Source organism: Dendropsophus ebraccatus, chromosome 4 (genome assembly GCF_027789765.1).
Source record: "Dendropsophus ebraccatus isolate aDenEbr1 chromosome 4, aDenEbr1.pat, whole genome shotgun sequence".
Lineage (NCBI taxonomy): Eukaryota > Metazoa > Chordata > Amphibia > Anura > Hylidae > Dendropsophus > Dendropsophus ebraccatus.
The window spans coordinates 69443066-69468306 of record NC_091457.1 but is presented as its reverse complement, the minus strand read 5'-3'; the positions used below and the strand labels follow the sequence as shown (position 1 = coordinate 69468306).

The window sequence follows — 25241 nt, the reverse complement described above, 5'->3', positions numbered from 1 at the left end:
TCACCTCTGACCACGCCACGTCGCCTCTGACCACGCCACGTCGCCTCTGACCACCGCAGGTTGCCTCTGACCACCGCAGGTTTCCTCCGACCACCGCAGGTTTCCTCCGACCACCGCAGGTTGCCTCTGACCACTGCATGTTGCCTCTGACCACCCCAAATTGCCAATGACCCTCTCCAGATTGCGGTAACCATGCCAGATTACAGGTACCCACCCGAGATTACCTATAAGCACTTCAGTTTATCCGTAACCCCCCCACATTGCCCGTAACCACCCCACATTGCCCGTAACCACCCCACGTTGCCCGTAACCACCCCAGATTGTCTATAAGCACTGCAGGTTGCCCGTAACTACCCCAGGTTGCTGTAACCACAGCAGGTTGCCCGTGACCACCCCATGTTGTCCGTAACCACCCCAGATTACCTGTAACTACCTCAGGTTGCCCATAACCACCCCAGGTTGCCCGTGACCACCCCAGGTTGCCCGTGACCACCCCACATTACCTGTAATCTCATTTTTTTTATTTTATTTTAGTAACTGCGCTATTCTAATAACCATTACTAGCTGCTGTTTTGCTCCAGCAAATTGGTGCTCCTTCCCTTCTGAGCCCTGCTGTGTGCCCATACAGTGGTTTATGCCCACATATGGGGTACCGTTTTACTCAGGAGAACCTGAGTTACAGATTTTGGGGTACGTTTTCTCTCCTGTTCCTCGTCAAATTGAGAAATGTCAAACTAAACCAACATATTATTGGAAAAATTTGAGTTTTTCATTTTTACTGTCTACTTTTGAATACTTTCCTCTAATAGCTGTGGGGTAAAAATGTTCACCACACACCAAAATGAATTCTCTGAGGGGTGTACTTTCCAAAATGGAGTGACTTATTGGGAGATTTTACTCTGCTGGCACTACAGGGGCGCTGCAAACGGACCTGGCGCTCAGAAACTTCTTCAGCAAAATCTGCATTGAAAAAGCTAATTGGCGCTCCTTTCCTTCTGAGCCCTCCTGTGTGCCTATGCAGTGGTTTATGCCCACATATGGGGTACCGTTCTACTCAGGAGATCCTGCGTTACAAATTTTGGGGTACTTTTTTTCTCTTGTTCCTCATAAAATTGAGAAATTTCAAACTAAACGAACATAATATTGGAAAAAATTGAGTTTTTCATTTTTACTGTCTAATTTTGAATACTTTCCTCTAATACCTATGGGGTCAAAATGCTTACCACACCCCAAAATTAATTCTTTGAGGGGTGCACTTTCCAAAATGGGGTGACTTATGGCGAGATTTTACTTTGATGGCACTACAGGGGCGCTGCAAACGCATCTGGCGCTCGGAAACTTCTGCAGCAAAATCTGCATTGAAAAAGCTAATTGGCGCTCCTTCTCTTCTGAGCCCTCCTGTGTGCCCATACAGTGGTTTACGCCCACATATGGGGTACCATTGTACTCAGGAGAACCTGCGTTACAAATTTTGGGGTACTTTTTTTCTCTTGTTCCTCGTGAAATTGAGAAATTTCAAACTAAACGAACATATTATTGGAAGAATTCGAGTTTTTCATTTTTACTGTCTTCTTTTGAACACTTTCCTGTAATACCTGTGGGGTCAAAATGCTCACCTCACACCAAGATGAATTCTTTGAGGGGTGCACTTTCCAAAATGGGGTGACTTATGGGGTTTTTTCTCTCTGCTGACACTACAGGGGCTCTGCAAACGCACCTGGCGCTCAGAAACTTCTTCAGCAAAATCTGCATTGGAAAAGCTAATTGGTGCTCCTTCCCTTCTGAGCCCCGCTGTGTGCCCATACAATGGTTTACGTCCACATATGGGGTACCGTTGTACTCAAGAGAACCTGCATTACAAATTTTGGGGTGCTTTTTCTCTCATTTTCCTTTTGAAAATGAGAAACTTTAATCTAAACGTATATATTATTGGAAAATTTTAATTTTCCATTTTTTTAATGCCTAATTGTGAATACTTTCCTCCAGCCCCTGTAGGGTTAAAATGCTCATTATACGCCTAGATTAATTCTTTAAGGTGTGTAGTTTCCAAAATGGGGTCACTTATGGGGGTTTCAGAATACCAGACTTCTAAATCCATTTAAAAAAAGAACTGGTCCCTAAAAAAATCAGTTGTGGAAACTTTCACGAAAATGTGATAATTTGCTGATGAATTTCTAAGCCCCATAACACCCTAAAAAAGTAAAATATGTTTACCAAATTATGCCAGAATAAAGAAGACATATTGGTAATGTGACTTAGTAACTAATTTATGTGCTACGACTTTTTTTTTTAGAAGCAGAGAATTTCAAAGTTCATAAAATGCTAATTTTTTTAATTTTTCATGATATTTTGATGTTTTTCACAAAAAACACACAAAGTAGTGACCAAATTTTGCCACTGACATAAAGTGCCATATGTGACGAAAAAACAATCTCAGAATCGCTAGCATACGTTAAAGCATCACTGAGCTATAAGAGCATAAAGTGAGACAGGTCAGATTTTGAAAAATTAGCCTGGTCATTAAGGCCCAAACTAGCTGCAGCACGAAGGGGTTAATTTCGTGACTGTAATAAATACACTGAGCTCAGTTGTTACTTGGCCATTTTCCAAGGCATTAAACAGCAGTTTTGGGGCAGTTTTACAGACCAGAAAACAGTCAAAATACATTGGGTCTTATTTACCAATATGACAGAATTTTTTGCCCATGCCGCCATAGTTAATATCATATTATTTCCCATATAATTTATTAAGTGTCCTATTGCACTTAGTAAACCCGACCATGCCGTCACACTAGAAGTGGCTAATTTAGAATGGGAAAACCCTTGTCAAAACATTATGGTTTGTGTAATAAATATGTTGCTTATGATGAGTTTTAATGATACACGCCTAAAACACTCCCACTTTTCATTTTTAAAGTAGAAAGTGATCTGGCATTTTTGTGTCACACACCATTAGTAAATTAAGTAGAACAATAAACCAACAGGGAAACTGGACACAAAACTGACAATTTTCCAAAGGAAGCACATTAGTAAATCAGCCCCATTGTGTACTCACAGATTCTAGGTTGCAGCTTCATTTTAACTCTGATCTTGCATTTTTAAAGTAGATTCTAATAGTAGTAATTCTTCCCTAAGGCTGGGTTCACACTACGTACACTCACCGGCCACTTTATTAGGTACACCTGTCCAACTGCACGTTACCACTTAATTTCTAATCAGCCAATCACATGGCGGCAGTGCATTTAGGCATGTAGACTTGGTCAAGACAATCTCCTGCAGTTCAAACGGAGCATCAGTATGGGGAAGAAAGGTGATTTGAGTGCCTTTGAACGTGGCATGGTTGTTGGTGCCAGAAGGGCTGGTCTGAGTATTTCAGAAACTGCTGATCTACTGGGATTTTCACGCACAACCATCTCTAGAGTTTACAGAGAATGGTCCGAAAAAGAAAAAACATCCAGTGAGCGCCAGTTCTGTGGGCGGAAATGCCTTGTTGATGCCAGAGGTCAGAGGAGAATAGGCAGACTGTTTCGAGCTGATAGAAAGGCAACAGTGACTCAAATAGCCAACTGTTACAACCAAGGTAGGCAGAAGAGCATCTCTGAACGCACAGTACGTTGAACTTTGAGGCAGATGGGCTACAGCAGCAGAAGACCACCCGTTACTAGCATGGTGTACCTAATAAAGTGGCCGGTGAGTGTATATTTCAGTCAGTATTGTGGTCCACATATTGCAACCAAAACCAGGAGTGGATTAAAAACACAGAAAGGCTCTGTCCACACAATGTTAAAATTGAGTAGATGGCCGCCATATAACAGTAAATAACTGCCATTTTTTCAATACAACAGCCGTTGTTTTAAAATAACAGCAAATATTTGCCATTAAATGGCGGCCATCCACTCAATTTCAACATTGTGTGAACAGATCCTTTCTGTGTTTTTAATCCACTCCTGGTTTTGGTTGCAATATGAGGACCACAATACTGACTGAAATATACGTAGTGTGAACCCAGCTTGAATATGTATCAGCTTATGTTTAGATGGGGAAAACAATAATTACTCTACCAGTAATTGTTTTTATGGAGTGCATGGAAGCTACACAATTTTTGACAAAAAAGTATAATTTTTTATTCTTTAATAGTAATGTAGTTGTGCATTCTGAGGCAGCTATTTTCTACCTGATTGGATAAGCAGAAAAATAAATGTATTTAGGCCCTTTAGGTTGCTATTTTAATTTTTGACATGTCGTTCTGCCAGCCAGCCGCCTGATCTGAAAGATGGCAGTAATGATTTAAAGTAATATTGTTACCACCCTTTCCATATATGCAGTTCTCAGCACCATTCAGAAGCTTACATGCTGCACATTTCATATACTGTATACCTGTGTAAACCATGTCTTAGTTGTCTTTTTACTCAAAAGTAGCTTTTTTTAATCGGTGGACAGTGGCATCCGGGCGAGGCTATGGAAAAGATGGTGACAATATCATTACTGCCATTTTTCAGATCAGGCGGTCGACTCACAGAATGACATGTCAAAAATTAAAATAACAACGCAATGGAACTTATTATCTATAATGGGATCCACTGGATTTTCGTCTTGGTGTTCGTTCTTTTATGGTGCTGCATTCTGTGTCATTTAGTCTAACATTTTTGAGTGACTCTTCAGTGGAAGCCCATAAAGGAACCTCTTAAACAGATGTGAGCCTTAAAGTTTTATTTTTCTTTTATAGTTGATATACAGTAATCATATACTCTAATCATCCTAAGGGGATACAAATCCTTTTTCACATTGCTCTTTGAGCCACCCATTGAGCAGTCTCGAGGGTGGAGTAATAATTGATGAAATCTGAACGCCATGACCTTTATTGATTTGTCATTCAACAAATTCAGCACCTACCCAAGAAGAAAGAGAAGATATACTGAAATCTAAATAGTCTACTTAGAGCTGGAGAGACATTATTTGTTGGTGAGATGATGAAGAATTAATATCCTTCTTCATAGAAAGAAGAGGTAAATTAGAGGAAACTCTATAAAACATATCCCAGCCATCTACTGAAGACCTTGTGCTTCTTTAGAAGGAAAGATTTGACTTTGTTCTCCATTAAAGGATGTCCTTAATGCAACAATAACAAATTATTGAAGGCCATCATTTTCTAGAGGTGTTCAATTCCCTTCTCAAACTATAATCATTTAGAAGCAATTCCATAAACCTGTTACAAGTGGAATCTATTTAAACAGCAATCCATATTAATGAACGTCTTATGGAATTGTTCTTCGGGAAGGTGTCGATACAAATACAATTCATAGAATACAGTTTTTAGAAGTCACTTATAAATTTAGTTTTCAATTTATGGTTCAAGATATAAAATAAAATAGTCAATGGTGCGTTGAGTTTTTAGAAATATAGAGATATATTTCCTATTAATAAGAATAGACCCAATTCAACAAGACAACTTCATGAATGGAGGCTTCCCCGACTAGCTGGTTACCCCAGGTGAGTCTCTGCAGCAAGATTTGTAGCGCACATATAGTATGGCCACCACACACACAGAATTTTAAGCCTTATTTTGGGATACTAGTTTTACCAAAACCAACAAAAAAACTATAATGTGAAGAAGTAGTTTTCTGTATATATATATATATATATATATATATATATATATATATGTTCATAGTCAAGTAGATGTTTTACAGATGTAATGAAAGTAATACAATGTTCTGGTACTTAAACCTCTTTCAAAGAGCTTGTGTTGCCATCCACATGTACACAAGCGGACACAAGTGGTTGGCACGCTTTTTTTTTACTCTTCTTTCACCCATGGACATTTATTACTACCACCAGACACAGACTCTTTGTAAAAAGAAAGTCTTGAAAATCTCCAGTCTTCCAGTACTTATCAGCTGCTGTATTCCCTTCAGGAAGTGGTGCTTTATTTTCAGTATGACAAGGTGCTCTCTGCTGCCACCTCTGTCAATGACAGGAACTGTTCAGAGCAGTGGTAAATTCCCTATAGAATACCTCTCCTGCTCTTCCTGTAATGGACAAAGGTGGAAGCAGAGAGCACTGTAACAGACTGGAAAGAATGCATCACTTCTTGTACCGTATTTGGCAGCTTAAAAGGAATTGAAGATTTAAGACTTTTAAGTATTAGAAATAATTTACAAATCTATATCTTTCTGGCAGCAGTTGATTAAAAAAAATCACTGGAGTACCCCTTCAAGTACCAAAACATTGGATTTCTATACAACTGTAATACATCTACTTGTCTATAAATATATGTGCACAAAACAACTTACAAATATCAAACATTTTGTGTATTCTTTTCTGCCACGCAGACCAAGAACATGTACCAAAAGTCACATCATTGGCTCTGCGCCTAAAGGTCCTATTAGACCGACTGGAGGAGCAAACCAGCGCTCTCAGCGCTCGCTTGCTCCTTGTTCCCCGCTCACTGCCGACACTATTGCACGCGTCGGCAGTGAGCGGGTGAGACCAGGGGAGGGGCGCAGAGAGCTGCGGGGGTGCTGCCCGGGTGATAGCTAGATTGTCTGGGCAGCCCATAGCATATAGCAGCGTCTGCTGCTGACGCTTCTGTTCCAACATGTTGAAAAACAAATGACTGCAACGATCAGCCAACATGAACAATGTCAGCTGATCGTTGCCTTCTCTTCCACGGGACGAGTAACGGCCGATATCGGCCGAATACAACCGATAATCGTTCCGTGGAATAGGGCCTTAAGAGATTTTGAAGAATCAAAAAATAGGTGTCCTCTTATCTTATCAGCATGATAACATTGGCACTATATCAACAGCATAAGCATGTTTATTGTTATCTGCTGCTGAAATAATTGGGATAGGAGACAGACAGATAGATAGATAGATAGATAGATAGATAGATAGATAGATAGATAGATAGATGTATAACTGCCTTATGTGTTGCATGTGGTGAGTTTTAGCGAATTTAATGGCCGCCTGTGCTATTTTTATATACGTGAAACGATGGTAAAAGTTACTGTCACTCCTATGATTTTGCATGGAGAGCCTTTCATTTAAATTACCGTCATGTAACGCTACATTTTCTCTGCAGGTTTGGGATTTTCTGTGCTGTACATTAAATGGTGTGCTGCAGTAGCGAAACTGGGTAGAGGGGTGGGCGGCAGCTCCCGGGCCTATCTTGGCTGGGGGTACACTGGGTTCTCCAGCGGTTATTGGCTTACAGGGAGCCAATCCTTGACAAAGGGCAGCAGCTTGAGGCCTCTTGTAAGCCTCTTGTGGCTGCCCGAGTAAGCGATTGATCCATCCTGCTTCCAGAAGACTGTACCAGTAGAGCACAAAGTTAGGATCAATGCAGCTCAGTGGCATATCTAAGGGGGGCCCATTATATTGCGTAGTCAGTCAGTCATGAGGCTGACAGAATTCCCAGCAGATTATGTAGTGTTGTGCATATTGTTTATTCCAGGCACTTAAACAGTACTTTTTTTTTTTTTTTTTACTTAAAAAACTTTGTAGTGTAAACAGTACAGGGTACAACCTTTCTAACTGAGATCCCTTGGACGGGAGTTGACCTTTGGGTATACTTGAACAGGTTGTTGAAAATAAGTTGTAACTGGACACAGTTAAGTTTGACTATATAGGACTTGGCTTTAGCTTGGTGCAGTGTAGTCCTGGTCTGGCAAGTCAACATTCTGTAGGGAGATGTAGAGATTCTGGGAGAAGGAGGTCAGGCAGGTCATATGCCCACACCTCTACAACACTTACCTCAGCTGTGGATCCAGTTTACATTCTGGCAGGCAGTCCCTAAAACCTAACCAACCTGTTGATCTAAACTGTTTCAAAATAAGCATCCCCATCGTGCACTGGTAGCCTCCAGCTGTCAGATCAGGATGGGAGTTGTGGTTGCAGCATGATATGCGTAACACTGTTTTTGGTATGTATGCTCAATTGTTCTAAACAGAGGACACTATGTCTGCTTTTATTATACACAGGGCACACAGTGTGTGATACTATTAAATTCAGGGGGTATTTTGTAATTTTTGGTTATAATTGATGCCTGTGCAGTGGTAGTGCATATTTGTCCGGGAATGAAAAGATGATTTAGAAACATACTTAAAGTGTCACTGTTTCATTATTTATTTATTTATTTTTGCAGAAAACAATAGTACAGGTGATTTTAAGAAACTTTTTAATTGGGTCTATTAGGCAAATATGCCATTATCTGCATTCAAAAAGACTTTCCCCAGGTCCCCCCTCCTCTCTCTCATCCACTGCTCATTATCAGGAAATCTCGACTGTTTTACATCAGTTGGATCCTGTGTAATCTATGGAGAAGGGAGGGGGGAGGAAGGAGGGAGATTAGTCGCAGCAGAATAGCAGAGAACAAAGGATTACACAGCGGAAACTGTGTGAAAGCTGGTATTCACTGGTCAGAGAGGTCAGTGCTGACTTCAAATGAGATTGCCCGGTGATGTAGCTGTAAATCAACTCTTTGCTGTCCTGTTTTGGTGCCTCATCTCCCTCCACCCCTCCCCATCTCCATAGACAACTATGAAGACAGGGGGGAAAGCTTCAAACTGCTTTTTTATGATAAAAATGCATTTTTCGGCTAATAAACCCAATTACAAAGTTTCTTAAAATCACCTGTACTATTGATTTCTGCAAAAAAAAGAAAAAAAGAAAAAGAAACGACAGTGACACTTTAACTTAACATACTATAGTTAACTGTGCTTTGGTGTTGCTTTGTTCCTATTTTATTTTTCTTATTGTGCTGTTGCTTTACAAAAGATTAAGATGGTGATAGAGCAAAACAAAATTCACTGCAGCACGTTATAAACATTGTGTTCTTTATTTAGTATAGTTGGGGGGGGGGGGAAATTGTACTGGATGTGGGCTGGTGGGGTTTATGTGACAGTCCGGCCTTGCACCCAGTATAGTAGGAGGAGAGACAAGGCTAGAGGAATAGCAACTCTTAGCCTCTTCTCCCAGGCCTCCAGACCCATGGCCTGCCATAATTTAAGGGTGGGGTCCCTAATCCGACCTTTTGCATTGGGGTCCATGAGTCATTAGCTCTACCCGTGCCTAAGCTGCATTGATCCCTATGAGGAATAAATAAAGGTAATGCTGAGAAGTGAAGGGACAAGTGTAAAAAATGTTTTACACTGCTCCTAGACCTTATTCACTATGAGTAATATATCCTATAATATTCAGAAAGCTTTTTCGTCTGCTGAGGACCCAATGAGTAAGGGTCCTATTACACAGAGAAATTTGTACCGATTAACGACTAACAATCGATAAACGATTGTTTATCGTTAACCTGAAATCGTTCACCACATTACACAGAACGATAATCGTTAGTTACGATCGTTATTACGGTCGTTATTGCAATTGTTACTATGATCGTTTAATCCATCTGATTCCAGCAAAACAATGAACAATGTGCAATTACACTGAACATTTAATGAAAAAATGCCAAACTTGAGTGAACGATGTGGAATTACAGTTGCCTGCAATTACACAGAACGATTATGGTTTCAATTCGAATAATACAATGATTTTTCGCACAATAATCATCCAGTGTACTAGGGCCCTAAAATAATCGGTTGGGGGCCCACTCATACTTTCTCGCCTCCCCCAGGCTGAACCTCTAGCTACGCCCCTCATTTGCTTTTCTGATAATCTGACATTTGATGATATAGAAACATTAGCAATACCTGGCATGTAAGAGAATTAAGTTACGTTTGGATTTTTATGTAGCTACAGAGTGCTACACTCCGTTGCTTTTAATTGTTCCCTTTTACCTCCTTCCTTCTTGAAGTTAACAGAACCTTCCCTTTTAAATGCATTAGTGTTAAACATAACATCCCTACAATATGAGGACTCATAACCAGGCAATAGGGGTGGAAAATCCAATACTTATTTCTAAAATGTTTAAGTGACCCAGAGTAGAGCTTATTTTTTAATCATGTTTCCATAAAAGTAACCCTTGGGACTTGGAGCAATGAGACCAGCCAAGGGTCAGACTGAAGCCTTTATCACTCCCAAACACAGGGGCTTAAAGAATAAATGACATTCTGGAGATTGATTTACATAGACCATATAAAATTTATGGTAGCTTGAAATGAGAGGAAGCAACGGAGAGCTAGAGCCATAATCCCACCCTGCTCTAAAACAGTGAGCATCTCCTAATGAAGTGGTAAGTAAGGCTGAATTCTCCTTATCTGTGCAAATCACATAGGGTCTAGGAGAGAAGAGCTGGTTGTGGTTATAAAGCAGCGGAGGGCTACTGTGGGCCATCCAGAGCGCTCTGTCAAGAATAAATCTGCCAACTCCCCTCACTGGCCAGATGTGGAGGGCACCAGGGGATACGGTATAAATGAGCTGTTATTTAATGGGAGATTATGTTGAATTGTCAACTGCTTGTCTCGGCTTGCAACCTTCTGCTTCAAATACAAATGCAGATCATTTCTCTTCGTCTTTGTTAGTAGGCGGAGACAGTACTTTTGCTGCAAAATATGATCAGCCAAAGGTTATGACATTCTTATAAATACTCCACTTTCCACCCTTGGTTTGAAGCCACAGAGCATGATGTACACAGTGAAGTGTTACCTTATAACCCTAACTTGAATCAGAATCTCAGCTATTAGACAAATATGTCAGCCCCCCCCCCCCACACACACACACACTTATCCCCGATCCTGCCAATAGGGAATAAGTTGTAATGGTGAGACAACCCCTATTAAAGTGTAACTTGAACTTTGCAGTGTCAATAGTACAAGCAATTTTAAGAAAGTCTTTAGTAGGCTTTGTTAAGCAAAAGTGTTTCCTACTCAAAATGCCGTTTTGCAGCCCCCCCCCCAAATTTCAGAATAAGCTGGTTATCTGTGTCCATTGTGGTCTATGGAGGGGGGAAGGTCAAGGAGGATAAGTTAGCACAGAGAGGAGAAAGGGCAGAACTGTAAAGCACTACATCCTGCAATCTTATCTCAATAAGTTCCCAGGTCAGCACTGAGCTTTCTGACCTGTGAATCCAGCATTTTATACAGTCTCCAAACTGCAGGGCTACTGTCTCCTCCTCCTGCTCACTCATCTCCCTCAGCCCCTCCCACTCCATAGGTTATAATGGACCCAGCAAACCCGTCTTCACTTTGCTCCTCTGTAATGTAGACTTTGCCTGACAATGAACAGATACAAAGTGAGGGGGGAGGTAGGAAAACAGCTTTTTGAGTACAGATAGAGGCCGGTCCCGCATTGCAGGGCTTCGGTGCCGGTTCCCAGGTGTCTGACACGGGCCCAAGACAGACATGACGTCTCAGGTCCGCTCAGCCACTCAGTGACAGAGGCGGGATCTGATCAGACTTGAAACAGATCCTGCCTCCTTCACTGATTGGCTGAGCGGACCTGAGACGTCACGTCAGACACCCGGAAGCGACTGGGATGCGGGACCCGCCGCTGCAACCGGGGAGGTGAGTGGACGTCTTTTCCCTCGGCCACCTCCTCCCCGTTCCCAGCAAAAAAGTGCCCCCCCCCCCCCCCGCTGGAGTACCCCTTTAAGGACCAAGTCCTTAAACTAGACGGCAGTATAAGAGAAGAACAGAAGGAACGCAGGAGAGCTGTTGAAGAACCTCAGGGGTAATGTATAAGTGGTGTGTGTGTGTGTGTGTGGGGGGGATATGATGGGGCAAGGGGATGAGAGTAGCTGCCACAGATAGAAGAGAAATTGATAAAGGGAGCCAGTGCTGCTGTGTGTATTTGTATGTTTGTCTGCCTGTCTGATTGTGTGTGTGTGTGTGTGTGTGTGTGTGTGTGTGAGAAAACTGCCAGGTGAGTAGAGGGGTGGGTTATGGAGACAGAAATTCTGCACTGTGGTGCTTGTTTACAGGTAGAGCAGTATGTGTTTGTGCAGTGGGAGTTGGGTTATACAGCTGGAGCAGTATGTATTGGTGCAAACTGGTGTTGGGTTATACAGGTGGAGCAGTATATAATTATAGGGTGTTCCGTAATACATTTGGGGCAGTAATTATTGGTACACAATGATGTTGGGTTATACAGGTAGAGAAGTATGTATGGTGCAGTGTATATAGGTGGAACAGTATTTATTTCTACATTACGGTGCTGAATTGCTGCTCCTCTGGGATATTATGTGCACTACATGGCAGTATCAGGCGCTGCATAGTAGTATGTGTTTGTTAGTGAGGCCCCAACGTCAACATGGATTGCCTGGCCCGAAAACAGAAAAGTTTGATAAGCCCTTGGCTAGAATAATGTTGTTTCTAGAAAATAATAGACTTTGAGCTGTTTTTGTAGGCTAGAAAAAAAATTGCATTTCTTTATTTTATTGTATTTTTTTTTGCATGATCATGTGATTTAACCCCTTAACGACATCGGGCGTAAACTTACGCCCTCGCGCCCTGGTACTTGGCGCATCAGGGCGTAAATTTACGCCCGATGTTTCCCCGATCGCTGCGTGTTCACACACAGCGGTCGGGGAAGATGGCCTGCTATAAATCATAGCAGGCCATCTTAGCTTCACGGCACGGGGGGTGGTTAACACCCCCCGTGCTTACGATCGCTGCTATAGGCTGATCAATTCAGATCAGCCAATAGCGGCGATCGGAACCTTTCCGGGTCATCGGCGACCCGATGACCCGGAAAAAAATGGCGGTCGGTGCTGTCCGAGGACGGCACCGACCGCCATTACTGTAAAAAGTAATGGTGATCGCCGTGCCACCGGCCCGATCGCCGTGAACGGCCGGCCGGCCGTTCACGGCGATCGGGCCGGTGGCACGGCGATCAGAGTCCCACAAAATAGTAAATACCTGCCCTGGACCCCTCAGCTAGGTAGCCGAGGGGTCCAGAGCAGGTATTTGTACATTACTCACCTGTCCCGGGCTCCTGATCGGCGTCTTCCGGGTTCGCGGCGTTCTCGTCTTCGTTCGGGTCTTCGGCTTCTTCCGTGACGTCACGTTCGGCTTCTCTCGGCTATTTTCGGCTCCAGCGTCGGCTCTTTCCGTATTTTGCGCTCTGCTGCCCCCTAGCGGCTGATATGTGTAATACACTTATCAGCAGCTACAGGGATATTCAGAATGTAGAATTTTTTTTTTTTTTTTTCAAATTTTTTTTTTTCTATTTTCCGCACCCTATCGCCGCTAAGTGTTGATCAGCATCGCACGAAAGTGCGCTGCTAATCAGCAACTCCTCCTTTTTGGCGTAGGGTGTTTTTTTTCTATATCCTACTGCCACGGTCTGCTTATAAGTGCCGCACATAAGTGCGGCATTCATCAGCAACACCATTTTTGGCGTAGGTTTTTTTTTTATACTTACTGTAAAAAAACACGTAAAAAACACTACATTACACCACACTACATTGAATAAAGTTTGACACTACACCACTACATACCCCATATACCAATCCCCGTATAAAGATGGCCCCCAGGGTGTTTTCGGCGTCAGAGGGATACGTTATTATTACCTCCGACACCGAAACAGCCAGTGAGGATGAATGGGGGGATCCTTCTTTCCTCCATTCATCCTCATCATCCTGTGACGTGTCTGGGGGGTAGCATAGCGTACGCTGCCCCCCAGACACGTCTTTTCTGCCAGTACCGTCCCAATAAGAGATGACGGCATGGTGTGAAATTCTACACACTCTGTGACAGTACCTCAGGGTACACTTACAGATCCAGGGTACGTGCACACTGCGGAATGGCGAAGGATAACCCTTTGTGCATTCCGCAGCTGGCACCCACCGGCGGACTGATGCGGGCGCATGTCTCCACCCGTGTCATAGACTCCATTCTATGCACGGGCGGAATCCGTCGTCCATCCAAAGAATGAATACGTTGGACGGAGAGCGGAATCCGCCCGTGCATAGAATGGAGTCTATGACACGTGTGGAGACGTGCGCCTGCATCAGTCCGCCGGTGGGTGCCAGCTGCGGAATGCACGAAGGGTTATCTGTTGCGATTCCGCAGTGTGCACGTACCCTTAGAGTGTATGTAGGAAGGGACACCCGAATGCAGCCCCCAGATGCCCCCTCCCCCCCCATCCTCGGAGTTAGTGGGGACATCGTCCGGGAACTGATCTTCCCACTGCTGGATAAAGGTCACCACCTGTACGGGGATAACTTTTATACCAGCACCCCCTCTTCCGGTCCCTCCCTGCCCGAGCTACTGTAGCTTGCCGCACGATCCGAACATATCAGAAGTAGTAATAGAGCCCTAATATTTAGCAGCCATGGAGCGGACCCAGCGCTTCTGGATATGAGGGACCCCGTATCGCACCAGGGCAACATTTTCCAGGTGACGTCCCCCACACTGGAGAAAGGGAGACCCCAGAAGAAGTGGAGAGTGTGGCGTAACAGGGGGATCAGGAAGGACGCCATTTTCCAGTGTGACACCTGTCCTGATCACCCCGGCCTCTGCATACTGGATCGCTCCAAGGCGCACCACACGTCACTGGGGTTCTACATTATCTAAATTCTGTCCCTTATTCCTATTTCAGGGGTCATGTTGATCCAGGGATTATTCTAATCGCCATTATGGAGTCGGGAAGGAATTTTTCCCCTGTGATGAGGCTACTGTCGTCTGCCTTACGAGGGTTTTTTTTTGCCTTCCTCTGGATCAACACAGGTTGAATTTGATGGACACCTGTCATTTCCAACCTTATAAACTAATAATTGTCCTAATACCCCCAAATAAATTAGAATTGTCCCTTTTCCCCAGCTAAATAGGTATGGCCGCCATTCCCATTAGAGGATGCCATGATGCAATTACAAAGCCTCTGTGCGGCCAGGACAGTAGAAACCCCCCACAAGTGACCCCATTCTGGAAACTACACCCCATAAGGAATCTAACAAGGGGGGCAGCGGGGATATGGCCCCCTGGTGACGGCCACATTTGGGACGTGAAAATGAAAAAAATTGTATTTTTTATTTTCTCGGCACATGTTCTACGTAAGTGCCCGTCACCAGTGGGGTCCATATGCTCACTGCACCCCTTGTTAGATTCCTTATGGGGTGTAGTTTCCAGAATGGGGTCACTTGTCGGGGGTTTCTACTGTCCTGGCAGCACAGGAGCTTTGTAATTGCGACATGGCCTCCATCCTCCATTCCAGCCTCTAAATGGCGCTCTGTCCCTTTGGTGACTTGCCCTGTGCCCATATGGCACATTATGCCCACATGTGGGGTATTTTCGTACTCAGGGGACACTACCCTACACGTTTTGTGTTCATTTTCTTTTTAACCCCTTGTGGAAATGGAAAAAAAATCAAGGCTAGACCAACATTTAGTGTAATTTTTGTAAAATTTTTACTCTAAATCATTAATCTTGTCATGTTTTTTCATTTTCACAAGGGGTTAAAAGATAAAAAAAAACATTTAATGTGTAGAGCAATTTCCCCTGAGAACGGAAATACCCCACATGTGGACATAAAGCGCCATGCGGGTGCAGGGTAAGCCTCCAAAGGGAAGGAGCGCCATTTGGTTTTTGAAGGCTGGATTTGGATGGAATGGATTTCGAGGGGCCATGTTGCATTCAAAAGGCCCCTGTGTTGCCAAGACAGTTGAAACCCCCCACAAGTGACCCCATTATGGAAACTACACCCCTCAAGGAATGTAACAAGGGGTGTAGTGAGCATATGGACCCCACTGGTGACGGGCACAAATGTGGAACAATGTGGCGTGAAAATGAAATATTACATTTTTTACACTATAATGTTGGTTTAGCCTTGAATTTATCATTTTCACAAGGGGTTAAAAGAGAAAAAAACACACAATATGTGTAGAGCAATTTCCCCCGAGTCCGTAAATACCCCACATGTGGACATAAAGCGCCATGTGGGCGCAGGGCAAGCCTCCGAAGGGAAGGAGCGCCATTTGGATTTTGGAGGTTGGATTTGGCTAGAATGGATGATGAACGCCATGTCGCATTTACAGAGCCCTCGTGCTGCCAAAACACTGGAAACCCCCCACAAGTGACCCCATTCTGGAAACTACACCCCTCAAGGAATCTAACAAGGCGTGCAGTGAGGATATGGACCCCTTGATGACGGGCACATTTGTGCCATGAAAGTGAAAAAATGAAATTTTTCCCTTTCACGTCACATTGTTCCACATTTGTGCCCGTCACCAGTGGGGTCCATATGCTCACTGCACCCCTTGTTAGATTCCTTGAGGGGTGTAGTTTCCAGAATGGAATCACTTGTGGGGGGTTTCCAGTGTCTTGGCAGCACGAGGGCTCTGTAAATGCGACATGGCCCTTGAAATCCTTTTCAGTGAAATTCAGCTTCCAAAAGCCAATTGGCGCTCCTTCCCTTTGGAGGCTCGTCCTGCGCCCCCTTGGCACTCTATCGCCACATGTGGGGTATTTCTGTACTCGGGAGAAACTGCGCTACACATTTTTTGTCTTTTTTTGCCTCTTATCCCTTTAAGAAAATGAAAAATTGAAGGCTAGAACAACGTTTTAGTGTAAAAAATAAATTTTTCTTTTTTCACGCCATATTGTTCGGAAAATCTGTGAAGCACCTGTGGGGTCCAGATGCTCACCGCACCCCTTGTTACATTCCTTGAGGGGTGTAGTTTTCTAAATGGTGTCACTTTAGGGGTGTTTTTTAGGTTTTGGCACCCCAGAGCCTCTGCCAACCTGAAGTGGTACAGTCAAAAATGACCAAATATAACGGAGGCGTTGAAATTCACTAGGCGCTCCCTTATATCTGAGGCTTGTGGTTGCGTCAAATAGCGCAATAGGGCCACATATGGGGTATTTCTATAAACTGCAGAAACGGGGCAATAATTATTGGGGTGCATTTCTCTGGTAATAGGTTTATAATTATGAAAAATATTGGATTACAATAAAATCTCTGCACAGAAAATTAAAATTTTCAAATTCCTTACACACTTAGCTTTTATTTCTGTGACTCCCCTAAAGGGTTAAAACACTTTCTGGATATGCTTTTGCAGAGTTTGGGGGGTGCAGTTTCTGAAATGGGGTGCTTTGTGGGGCTTTCTAACATACAGGCCCCTCAAATACACTTTAAACCTGAACAGGTCCCTAAAAATATCTGATTTTGAAATTTTACTGAAAATTTGGAAATTTGCTGCTAATGTTTTAAGCTTCCTATCGTCTAAAAAAAATGAAAGATAGTTTAATAAATGCCGCCAACATAAAGTAGACATGTTGCTAATGCTATTTAATATATAATTTATGTGGTATAACCACTTTCTGTATACGCAAAAAAGTTTCAAAGTTGGAAAAATGCATTTTTTCACATTTTTTCACATTATTTGGGTTTTTTTCATAAAGATTTGTTATGAGTATCGACTCCAATTTACCAGAAATGTAAAGTACAATATGTCACGAGAAAACAATCTCAGAATCAGCCGGATAGGTAAAAGCATCCCGAAGTTATTAATGACTAAAGTGACACTGGTCATATTCATAAAATTTGTCTCTGTCATTAAGGCCATTTCAGGCTCTGTCCTTAAGGGGTTGAGGACTTTTATTAAAACTTCTGGGGAAATGCAACTCCCCCAGAAATGGGGAAAAGTTATTAAAACTTCTGGGGAAATGCAACTTTTGTACACCATTAAAATGCAATGCTTAATGTTTCTTCTTTTAGTCTATTATTATTTTTTTTTTGTTTGACCCTTAAAAAGAATATAATTGCTATCTTGTATTGTTAACTGTAATCACAGCTTATAGTGACTTTTGCCTTATGAGAATTTGTAGTTGAGTTCAGAAACAGGTCTTAATACATCTCAGACTCCAGTAGGCACCAATCACATTCACTCCTCCACCTGGCTTTCCTGGTCCATTTGTCTTCTGGCAAAGTGATCAGCATGAAACTAAACATTCCTCCTTCTTTTCCTTTTTTTTTTTTTTTTTTTTTTACGTTTCACATCAAACAGAACATTTCACTAACATTGCTTCTTTGTTGGACGGCAAGGAACCAAACCATTGAGGGCAAAGGGCAAACAGATCAATGAACGGAATCACATTGAGTACGTTTGGCTCTGTTTAGAATGCCCCCAATAAAGTTATGCCATCCACAAGTAACAAAATGTTCTGAAATTTCTGGTTGAACGGGAGGTTTTCTTGAGGACGATTTTTACTGCTTCTCTCCTGTAGCAAAAGGCAAAAAAAGTAAAGTAACAAACAGCTGGTGTTTAATTATTCTGTCTGACTCCATTACAAAACATCAACTAGTTATTTTGATTTGTGTGTAAGCCATGCCATGGGTATACTTAAAAGCACAAGAAGCTGCCAGACTCCGCCTGGCTCTGTTTACACTTAACTTTTAAACATGTGAGGATGCTGATGGCAAGATACCAAAGTTATTATGCCAATTACTGTCTGTTTTCTTGAAGTAAGAGGTCAGTGAACTTATACAGTATCCTGATTTAAGGAAAAGCTCACAAAATTGGGCACAGCCAGGGATGGAGGTTGAAAAACAACAAAAAAAATCTAAAAAATTATTGAAGTACAGTATATAAAAGTACAAGGATCAAGAAACAGAGTCTCGCACTCACCGGACTGAAGATGCAAGTGGTTTATTTCCGATACATCAGAGTAGGCTAGGCGGGGAGAGGGGAGATGGTGAAGCAGGTGTGTTCAGCAGGAGCAACAAAATGTTTCACGCCTACAGAGGCGCTTCGTCGGGCTAGGAACCCGAAAATTGGGCACAGCCAGGGATGGAGGTTGAAAAACAACAAAAAAAAATCTAAAAAATTATTGAAGTACAGTATATAAAAGTGCAATAGGCAATTACTGTGTGCCCACTGTACTACTGAACCAGTTTGGTTTTGGGCCACAGCCCGGAGCAGAGTCTTAGGGTGTGTTTACACAGACAGATTTTTGAAGCCAAAACCAGGAACAGACTATAAACAGAGAACAGGTCGTAAAGGAAAGACTGAGGTTTCTTTTCAAATGAATTCCTGGCTTTGCTTTCTAATCTGTCAGATAAATCTGTCTGAGTAAACACACCATTAGGGTCCTTTTACACAGGCCGATTAACAGCCAAGAGCGTCGCTAGAGATGCTCCTATTGGCTGATTGCATCTTGACCATGCTCAAAAATGTATCTTTATCGGCATATCTCTGTCAGGGGTTTTGTGGCCGAGGAAAGATAAAGAGAAACTGACAGCACAGATATGTGTATATTTGTGCTGTCAGTTTCCTGATGACTAGCAATCTGTACATACAGTATCAGCCACACTGCTTGTGATCCGGCAGCATCTGACTCTCAGGTCCTACGGCTGCTGCTGTAACCTCAGGCCAATGCCTTCGCTGGGATGATTGACAGCTGTAGGAGGTGGGGCCTTAAGATACAGCCAGTGTGAGGGACCAAGGAGCCAGAGCACTGGATCATAACCAGTGTGGCTGGTATGTATAGACTGTTCTGTAATCTGGAAACTGGCAGCCCAGATGTATACATATCTGTGAAGTCAGATTTTAGGGCTGCATGAGCTATAAGAGGATTGCTCATGCAGCTTATCATCTGTTTGATTTCACTGATCAGCACTCATTTGCGGCCCCAACTGATAAGAAATCTGCAGCTGTCCAAGCTTGATAGAAAATGTAGTTTTGCGACAGCTAGGGGACCGCAGTTTGACACCTGTGCTCTAGGTCGCCACCCTTTATCCCATTCAAGGATATGGAAGCTTATAATACTGCAGCCTGTTGTTTTCTGATTGATTTTCAAGTACATCTCATGCAACTTTAGCTTCTCCTTCTAAGCTTGCTGTAGACTACTGTAGCTGCTAAGAATAATAGTGTTTCTGTAATCAAAGTACTATATGTTAAGGAATTGCTATTTAACCATGTCTTTAATATTTAATTTAAATTGACCCCAACAGGGAGGTAAGTTTTGTAGTACAAAAAAAAAAAAAAATAGAGTGAAAAGTGATAAAGAAAAAAAAATGTTATGACATACACTAAATCAATCTTGTGGCATGAGGCCAGGTATATGGCATTTTTTATATATTTTGTTTGTTGAGACAGATTGGCCCTCCTGCAGTGTTCTGTCAGATAATTTATGTTGGTGAAAAATGACCACATATACCACAGCTTCATTATTTTTACTAAATCACAACAGGTATAACACAAGACCAGATATCAGAATGAAGGATATGTGTACATAAGGCTATAGACTATGAGCATTTCACCATAACATGAAAAAAACAAACAGATTTGCCAAAAAATATTCTCTTTACATTGATGTAAACTAGAATCTACTGGTCCCTACAGAGAACTGTGTAAAAGGTTATCCCAACTAACATATGTTCAATAGTTGTGGTCATTCCATGTGTTATGGGTCTTATGGGTCGTCCTGGGTTTGACTGCAACCTCTCCACCCCTTATAGTTACGTCCCTGTTTATGGCCACTAATACGCTCACTAAACCTATATCACAACCATGCAGCACTTTAGGAAAGTTTGGTTATACTATTTTGGCTATATGGGATTGGAATTGCAGAAACCAAGATAATTAGGAAACTTGGAAATAACTCTGGACATAATATGATTTGTGTCATTTACACATATAAACATCCCTATTAAACATTAAAGCATGAAAAGATTATTTTTTTTTGTAAGTAAAAAACAAAAAGTACTGTTAAAGTGAAAATATCCACTTTCCTGAACTATAAAACAAGCACTAGTTTTATCTTTCTGGACGGTAGCTCAGATTTTACTTACAGGATGTTACATGCATATTTTTTAAATCTTAGATTCACAGAAATTAAAGATTCATCAGGGAAACTTGACCTCAACCTGCTTTCCCCATCTAAGAAGGACTACTGGGCTATGTTAGCTTACAACCGTTCCAAGCTCTGCAATGTTCTCTTCTCCAAGGAATTGAACCGCCGTCTCTCTCCTCATGGGGTGACGTCCAACGCAGTGCATCCAGGAAACATGATGTATTCGTCCATTCATAGGAACTGGTGGGGGTACAGGTTGCTGTTTGGTTTGGTTCGACCCTTTACAAAGTCCATGGTGAGTGAAGCTTCTTTTTTACATATTGTTAGCTTTAGCTGTTGGCATAGTATCAAAGTGGATTGAAAAGCCAGATGTATGTATTTTTATCGCCCTCTCTGCCTTTGATACCGGCAAACGTTATTTCAGTCGTTTATGGTGCTCTGACGCCATAATAAGCTCAGAACAATCCCTTCTGTAGCTTCCAAGACTTTGTTCCTGTGCAGTAAAGGTCTTGCTCCTTCTGATAATTACTCAACGATGTGCAGTACATTTATTTGAGGAGCTGGAGACAAGAGAAATGTGATACGATAAAATAATGAGAATTGGCATTTTAAAGTTGTTCGGAAAAAACTGAATTGAAAAACATTACAGGCACTTGGCTGTAGGTCTTATTAGAATGACTGCCATAGAAAAGTTCTGAGCGGTATGGTAAAACTTCATGTTGACCTGTTCTATTTTCCGGTTATTAACTGCAAAGTATTAAAATGTGTGGAGTTTTTTGTTACCTTTATGTGTCTAGGAAACATTGCACTTATAATATTTCTTTTTGCATCTACTAGTTGATGTGCAGAGACATGGTAACATATTACCTTAATGCCCTCTTTGAATGTGACAAGTTTAAGTGAAGTAACTCTCATGTGTGACTCCAGTTTGTGTGCAGCATTGGAATTAGGGATCCAAATGAAATTATTAACATAAAGTATAAAGATGAAAACAAAATCATTTAATGCTTTTAGGCTATGTTCACACACACTCAAAGTGACGGCTGAAATTTAACTACAAATAAGGACGTTTTTTTTTTTTTTTAAATAAAATATTTGTACTTAAATGACGACCATTCAACAGGCTTCTGCAAAACTAGTTATTGTAACACTTTGACACTGTTTAACACTGTTTTTATTAAAAATCTGAACTGAAGAACAGGGGACAAAGTCAGAGGTTTATTTGGGGAAAGATCAGAAGCAACATGAGAAAATATTGCTTTACTGAAAGAGTAGTAGATGCTTGGAACAGACTTCCAGAGGATGTGGTTGGTAAATCCAAAATTACAATATTTAAACATGCCTGGGGTAAACATATATATATATATATATATATATATATATATATATATATATATATATATATTCTAAGATAATTAGAAGGGAAATACTAAAAGGGCAGAATAGACGGTCCAGGTGGTCTTTTTCTGCCGACAATCTTCTAAGTTTCTTCATTGCAGAAATTTATGGTACCAGTGTTGGGCATTGCTTAGCATTTATTACTGGTAAGTCTGAGATTGATCAAAGACTTCAACAAAATACAGCAGCACTCTGCACAGTTGCTGGGATATGTGAACCGGATTACCACTATGTGTGTACATGTACAATTGAGGTTCTTAGTGCACACTTTGATCTGTTGCCATAAAACAACCTCATCAGATGGGACTATAACACCACACGACTCACCTCTTGGGCCCTAGTCATACAACATGTACTCTGTGAATAATAAATGAAAATCTGATATTATAATTTCTGTATTTATTTTATCATTGTGTGAAAGAAAAGAACCTGTAGCTGTTGTATCTTTCATAGTGCTTCATTGAAGGCATTGGACAGGTGGTCAAGGAGTTGCCTTGTTGGGACAACCATATACGTTATACCAAGTTTTTTCATACCTCTCCTACTCTGTTCATCTAGTAGAAGTTTTTCTATATTAGGGACTATTTTAAAGATGGTGCCAGCTGCACGCCCCCTATGTATCAGTATCCGAACTAATAGCATCCTAGCTCATTGCTGACCACACACAGGACTGCCGTGCCTGCTACATGCTATGACGTCTGGCTCCTTACCTTGGTGTCTGAATAGCTTTTATATCTTAGAAAACAGGATTCTCGTCCTATGATGTGTTCCCATCAGCAACGCTGGTGATTGCCTTCACGCTATGGGCCCCTCTTCTACCATCATCTCACACCAGGCCGCTCTTCCATTGGCATCTCCTGCCATGCCTCACTCTAACCTGGTGGTCCATTAATTAAGGTTTTCTGTCTGGGCAGCTGGGGCACAGCTCCTGAGCAGTACTGGGGATCAGGGAAAGGCGCTCTTCACTATGCTCCCGAGACGTGGATCAGCTGTCCACCATCTCTACAGTGGGCCAGTTAGCAGGTTAGTTCTTACAACCCCCACACAACAGAGACAGAGGACATGTGATCCACGTCTCGGAAGAGAGGGGGGAAAGAGCAGTGAGCGAGAAGGAAATAATATTGCTTTACTGAAAGAGAAGTAGATGCTTGGAACAGACTTCCAGAGGATGTGGCTGGTAAATCCAAAATTGCAATATTTAAACACGCCTGAGATAAACATATATAAACATCCATTTAACAGCTTTATAAGGCCGGTAATGGGGTACAATAATGGGAAAGCCCTCAGATGGCACTGAGACCATGATTGCATTCTTATGCCATATATTTAACTTTTCTATGACTATTGAATGGGAAAAAGATAATTTTCAGCGGAATATCCCTTTTAAGTAGTATGGTCTGGCATTGTGAGTCTCAAGGTTGTTACCCTACTAACCTACAGTATGTCTTTTTTATTAGGGCAGAAGTGTAATACCTGTCATCAGATCCTACATCTTTAGGATGATGATAGGCTACACGCCAGCTTGTATATTATTTGATGCATAGGTTTCTTTGATGTGTAGGAATATCTCAAATAAAGCAAAGCTGTGAGCCTAAGTGCTATTATCACACACTCAGTGCAGTCTTTAATAGAAAGAAATATTTTTTTTGGCAGCGGTAGGAGTTGAAAGAATATCAAGTGTTAGGGGGGCAGCAAGCGCTTAGCAGATGTTACATCGAACTCGAATTAATAGAATGAAAACCCCTCCTTTCTAACATTTGAAATTGGGTCAGGTTTGTTGAAGTTCTGAGACTATTGGGTTACGTTTCCTGTTTCGGTGCAAAGCCAGCCATTGTGCAAGAACTTTAACAGATGTGCTGTTCCCCTTTTTAATAGATGGGAATAAAAACTCTGGTTCTGTTGCAGAGTTATAAATTACAGTGAGAAAGCTCAAGCTGTCACTGCGTTAACCTTAACTCGCCAGAGCAGCGGGATTCTGCCCTGGAATAACCTGATGCCGAAAGATTTATAACTTGAAAAATGTAACAGATTCCAGAAAGGATGGAGATGTGTTGACTGCGCTGTCAGACAGAGATGAACATTTAGGATTCTGTGCAGAGAAAACATTTTTCTTACCTACAGTCCTATTCTTTTGGGATTGATCCCACAAAATGCTACAGTGTCTGCATTATACTGGCCCGGTCCTGCAGAAAAGATGACAAGACTATAAATTTAAGGGGATTAGAGCAGTTTTTGGCTGAGGGGTTTATTTACTGAGTACATCTTATATGTCTTCTTTACGGATAGATTAACTAATGAGAGCTATCATTTACTATATATTAGCACAGCCATATAGTCAAGTGAGCTGTATACACACAGGTCCCTGCATATGCATTGTATGTTATGTAATATAATTGTTACATTATAGACAAGAGAAATGAATTTGAACAAATAAAATAGAATTGAGAGAGAGCGTCATGAGGGTGGTCCCTGGTAGTTTCTGCCTACTCCACCAGCCTTGACTGATTGATCGCTACTTGTTTGCTATAGGAAAAGATACAGTAGTATGTGGGCAGAAGCCACTGGAGACCATCCCAATGAATTGTGGTTCTAGCAGAATGAAGTTCTAACAGGTTCCCTTTAAATCTCTGACCACTGGACTCTTAAGCCCAGAAAGGGAGATAGAAATTACAAGAGATACTTTTTATACTGTATATTAAACTGTATCCCTGACAGGAAGGGGTGTATTCTTTCTATTCTGACACAGTGCTCTCTGCTGCCATCTTTGTCCATGCTGGGGATTTCCTTCTGCTCTGGAGGCACTGCAAGCTAGGTTTGTTGCTCAGCATATTCAAAAGCATAGCCCCCTTACAGTGCTTGTGAATGCTGGGTAGCAGGGGGGAATATGAAAATATGTGTTTCTGGTCACTGAATTAGTTTTGTCATATTACTATATTTCTCTGTGAAAATTATTGGAAGAAGTATTTTTTATTTTCCTGAGAAAGCTTTTCTGTCCACTTGGAAAGATTACACAGGCACAATGAAAGGAGAAGCATTTTATCTTCCAAACACTTTACTACTATAATAGATTATTCCAATAAAAAGTTTGACTATTTACTGTAATTCTCATTCATTTTATTCAGGATGCTACATAAACAGGTAAAGCTTCCCATAAGGCTAT

At 41.8% G+C, this 25241-nt stretch overlaps 1 protein-coding gene across 3 annotated transcripts in view; it reads left to right on the top strand.

The window, feature by feature from the left end:
- WWOX (WW domain containing oxidoreductase) overlaps positions 1–25241 on the top strand; it is an 819888-nt gene that overhangs the window by 203251 nt on the left and 591396 nt on the right. For all 3 annotated transcript variants that reach the window (XM_069966021.1, XM_069966022.1, XM_069966023.1), the window contains exon 9: positions 20714–20978. In XM_069966021.1, the coding sequence (XP_069822122.1) occupies positions 20714–20978 (265 nt within the window). The remainder of the gene's footprint in view (positions 1–20713; positions 20979–25241) is intronic.